This window comes from Alligator mississippiensis, chromosome 7, assembly GCF_030867095.1.
Source record: "Alligator mississippiensis isolate rAllMis1 chromosome 7, rAllMis1, whole genome shotgun sequence".
Lineage (NCBI taxonomy): Eukaryota > Metazoa > Chordata > Crocodylia > Alligatoridae > Alligator > Alligator mississippiensis.
The window spans coordinates 7,126,681-7,131,764 of record NC_081830.1 but is presented as its reverse complement, the minus strand read 5'-3'; the positions used below and the strand labels follow the sequence as shown (position 1 = coordinate 7,131,764).

Below are 5,084 nucleotides of genomic sequence, written 5' to 3'. Positions count from 1 at the left end.
AATCCAAGAGGGCAAGAACAGTTTGAGCCTGTTCATTTCTGCAAATTAGCATCAGTGTCTAAACAAGAAAAGGTTCTTGTGTCTTCTTGGAAAGAGCCTGCAGAAAGACAGCTCTGAGATGTTGAGTAAAGGATGATAGAGAGAGAGAGGGCTTTGCCTGGGGTTGGATGGAAGAAAGGATGGATGCATTGGTGGACAAACAAGATGTTTGGGGATGGAAAAACAGATAGGCAGCAAGGTTTGTGATGTGGATGGGTGGGATGAGAGAAGGCTTGATATATTGATGCAAGACTGGGCTAGAGAAACCTAGAGCTCTAGGCAGTCCACTCCACATCATTAATGAGTTGCAGCACCAGCCCATAGTATGGTCCAGAGGGCAGAGTGCCTAATTGGGACTCAGAGCCCTTGGCTTGTATGACTAGCCCTGCTTGTAATCTTCTGCATGACCTCAAGAAGCCTCTCTCTGTCTCTGGGCCTTAAATCCCTCTCCTAACCTTTGCCTGTTTGGATTAGCAGTTCCTTAAGTAAAGGGGCTGTGTCTTCATGTGCCTGGGAAGTATCTGATTCAAGGTGGACGATACGGCACAGACTCCCATTTCTGGTGCACCTATTATGGTGTCTGACTGTCCAAGTTGAAACCTTAGTTGGGGTTTAGTAATCACTGGATGGTATGATAGGACCTGCCTTTAAGTCAGGGGGTTGGGTGCACCCCAGTATCAACCTCAGGCTTTTAAGAGAAAGAAAAATATCTTGCAAGTGTGAAACTATTGTCATGAGATGATACCTAATGCTACCTTATGGCTCATATTCTCATAGGGTATTTTTAAGAATGAGTGGTGGAAATTTTAACAGCAGCCAGGCATTTTTATGTCTCAGTCATGCTTGAAATGGAGCATAGGCCAACCATGCGAGATGAAAAAAACCCCATGTAGAAGTGCTATTAGAGAAAAGAGAATCCCAGGGGGGTACAGAGACCTTGATGTATGCCAGATCAAGAAATGTGCATAGTGAACTCAGGAGGAATGACCCAGAACTGGGTGAGGGGCCTAGTGGGGTGGGACTCTCCCCTGGCACCTAGCCCCGATCCCCATGCCCCGGTGCAGCACTAGAGGGTGCCGTGATGCTGGGTACAGTAATAGGTGCTCCACTGGGCTGATATGTCACCTCCTTGCTTCTCTCTCTCTTTACAGGTAACAAGTCCCCGGCTGTCTTCCCCATGACTCCCTGTTGCAAAAGCTCTCCTACATCCTCCCAGGTTGCCTTGGGTTGTCTTGTCAGTGGCTACTTCCCAGAGCCTGCCACAGTACAGTGGAAAAAAGGATCAAGCACAGTTTCCTCTGGCATCACAACCTCCTCCTCTGGATGGGACTCATCTAATGGGCTCTACATCATGAGCAGCCAGCTAACTGTCCCAGCTGACAGCTGGATGTCCCAGAAGTACCAGTGCAGTGTGACGCATCAGGCAACATCATTCCAAACCACCATGGATGTTGGTAGGTGCTGGACTGGGTTCTCTGGGATGCTTCTGGAGCCATGGCTGTGAAGTGATGGAGGGAGGGATGGTTGGAGAAAAGTAGATACTATGGAAAGTTTGATGAATAGTAAGATCTCATGGAGAAAATGACACCATGGAAAGACAGAGAGAGAGTCAAAGTGATGGATAGATAGATGAAGGCACCACGGATAAGATGAGAGGAGGGATGAAAAAGGATGGAAAAAGATAGAAAACAGAGAAGGAAAGAGGGACCATTTTGCAGTGGAGGAAGGGGTTGGAGGCTCATAGAGGGTGTTCTCCAGCAAGTTGGGGAGGAGAGAGAAGGGGTCTGTCAGGGTAAGGCATTCTGAAAGTCCCTGGTAGAGCTGTTGAGGGAAACTGTGAGCTGGTTTATACTTTTGAATGAGTAATCTTTATTTCCTCTATGGTTAGACTGATTAGTGAGACATAAAGCAAACTGTGGGATGAGATGCCAGTGTGGGACCCATCTGAGGTTGTTATCGTGGGACTCGTGATCTGTAGCTAATGGCTCTGTGACTGTGTTTTCACTCCTCTCTTACTCTGTGTTTTTAGAGTGCCCTCCAATACCGGTTCCACTCCAGGTGAACCTGTTGACCCCGCCCTGTGAGGGTGACTCTTCCCCAGTGCTGGAACTGATTTGCCTTCTTTGGGACTTCACGCCAAATGAAGCCAAGGTGGAGTGGCTCGTGAATGGAATCAAGAAGGACCTTCCTGGCACAGTCTACTCCTCCGCAGAGGGCACAAATGGCTTGTTCATGGGCCAGAGCCGAGTGAACATCTCTAGGGAGAGCTGGAATAAGGAGGATGTTTACACGTGCAAAGTGTCCCATCCTGCCTTGAGCACAGACTATGAGATGAGAAATGCCAGCAAGTGCATTCCCAGTAAGTCAGAAACAAGCATTGGCTAAAGGTAGTGGAGATGGACTGTACAGACTAGGGTGATGAGTGACATGGAAATGGTGAAGAGAGCTTGAAACATCATCCATGATGTGCTTGGGATGTAAGATGGAACTGGCACAGACTTAATCTACAGAATGGGGGTGGGTGCAGGGAGGGAGGACAGAGGGGTTTTGTGAGAGTGGGGTTTCCTGGGTCTATTCCAGGGCCAGGACAGGGCAGTAGGGCATAGTGGGATAAGGCAGCCACTACTACTCAACTAACAGAATATAAAGTCTATATATATCACTCAGAGGATATAGAGAGCCAATTCATTCTGAAACGCCTCTGGTGTCCACATAGCAAAGGTGATTTGAGAAACCTCAGCCAAACATCCTGATGTCCCATGCAAAGACCTGCCTTCCCCATTGGGTGAGAGTGAGTTCCCTCAGCATTATTAGGGGGTCCAGTACCCAGCCCCCAGATCACTCTCATCTTATTCACTCCTTAGTCTGTTCCACAGATGTCCCTTGATAATGGTATCCCTGGAGGAATGGCATGTGGTTATCACCTTACTTCTATTGAGTGTGTTCTCAGCCCAATGCTTCATTCCCTGACCTTCCTTAGTTAGCCATCAAACCAAGGCAGTAGACTTTCTACTTTCCTTTTCCCTGGAGGACCTCTGCATGGACCCAAAAGCCACTATCACTGTTTGAGAGCTCTCTTGTAGAGGGACCCAGGCATCTGAATCCCTCAGTTGTACTTGGAATACCACTGCCCATGCCAATGCATTTACTTTACATAAGCCTTGGCTATCACTCCACTGTACCACAGGCTGGTGGTTTCCACCTTTTACCCACTGATTATTTATAAAACCCAGCCCTCAATTCCACCTCCTGTCCCCCAGCAGATCGTTGTGACCCAAGACCAGTGGAAGTATTCCTCTATCCCCCTTCCCTGGAGGACATCTTTGTAGCACATAACACCACCATCACTTGCTTGGTCACCAACCTGGAGACACCAAGCAACTTGGAAATCTCCTGGAGCCGGGGAAGTAAGGGCACCTTGGATGTGGTGACTGGGAAGCCAGTGCAGCAACAAAATAGCACCTACAGTGTGACCAGCATCCTGCGGGTGTGCGCAGAGGAATGGAAGTCTGGGGAGCAATTCACCTGTACAGTGAAGCACCCGGGCATCCCATCAGCCATCACCAAATCCATCCACAAGACCAAAGGTATGTGGAGGGGTGAGGGTGGGTTACCAACTCTACTCCAGCCCCTGTGTCAGGGATATATGATATGGGGCCTTTGTCTTCAGGACATGCTTACTCTGATGCATATCCAGGCAATGGAACTGCATTAAAAAAAAAAAAAATTGTGATGTAGGGTTAAGTGTTAAAATATAGATGTAGTGAAAGAGATGGAGAGTAAGGACTTCTGGGTATGTCCTTGGAGTTGGGGAAGGGAGTGGGTTAGGACTTGGGTGGCAGAATCTGGAGATCTGGGTTTTATCCCTCATGTTAGAGGAGAGTGGGGTTTATTCACTGGAAGAAGGAGGCTATGGGAGAGAGGACTCCTAGGTTCTATTTCCTGGTGTAGGATGCATTAGGTAAGAGGTACCAGGACTTCCATATTGGACCCCTGATCATTAATTCTTGCTTGTTTTGACCTGGCAGCCACCAATCTACAGGCTCCTTCAGTCTATGTCTACCCTCCTTCTGCCGATGAGCTGTCCCTGCAGGAGGTAGCTACTCTGACCTGCCTGGCTAAGGGCTTCCGCCCCAGTGACATCCTGGTAACATGGACCCAGCAGGGCCGGCCCGTGTCCCAGGAAACCTTCATCAATGTTGGACCCGTCCAGGACACTGCAGAGAAGGAGCTGAACTACTTCATCTACAGCAAGCTCAGTGTCCTGACCAATGAGTGGCAGCGGGGAGACATCTTTGCCTGTGTAGTGGGTCATGAAGGCCTCCCAATGACCTTTGTCCAGAAGAGCGTGGACAAAGCCTCTGGTAAACCCACTGCTGTCAACGTCTCTGTAGTTTTGTCTGACACTGAAATCACCTGCTACTGAGGGGATAGAGCCCTGCAAGCCTTGTGTCTACTTGTGCAAGCCTTGTGTAAACTACATGCCATGTAGTTTATATATAAAGCTGTGGGATTTCTGGTGAACAGAGCCTGGCTGTATGTGTTGTATGTTAAAATAAAAGAGCAACTGTCTAGAGCTTGTTTTCAGTAGGATGTCATATTCTGACATGGTCTGTCTCTCAATCTCTCCATCTTGTTCATCCCTTCTTCCTTTCTTCTCCAGGAAACAGCCAACATATCTTCTTTATCACACCACCAGTGAGTGAAAGGTGAAGCTAGGCTAGTTCAAAAGATCATGGAAAGGCAAATTTCTGACAATTATTGGGGAAAAAACTGGAAAGGGAATGGATGGATTCTCCATTTCTTGAAGTCCTTCAACCAAGAATTCTTGTTCTTTTGGAAGCTGTCTTAGCTGAACGCTAGGTTTTAGGCTGAATGTAGGGGTAACTGGAAGGAATTTCATGTCTGGTGTTATACAGTGAGTCAGATGAGATAGCCAACTTGTCTTTTCTGCTTTTTCTTCTGTGAATGAATCAATGAAAGATTCAAAGTCAAGAAGGCCAAGTTAAGTATCAAATATCTAGTGACTGAGTACTGGGTTACCG

The 5,084-nt window shown here is 47.7% G+C and overlaps 1 gene segment (V, D, J or C); it reads left to right on the top strand.

The window, feature by feature from the left end:
* The first annotated feature begins 204 nt into the window (after positions 1 to 204).
* On the top strand, positions 205 to 4,615 carry LOC132251467 (Ig mu chain C region-like). The segment is given in 5 exon segments: positions 205 to 238; positions 1,191 to 1,493; positions 2,069 to 2,398; positions 3,303 to 3,626; positions 4,068 to 4,615. Coding segments are annotated over 5 exon segments (1,389 nt in total).
* Positions 4,616 to 5,084: the final 469 nt, after the last annotated feature.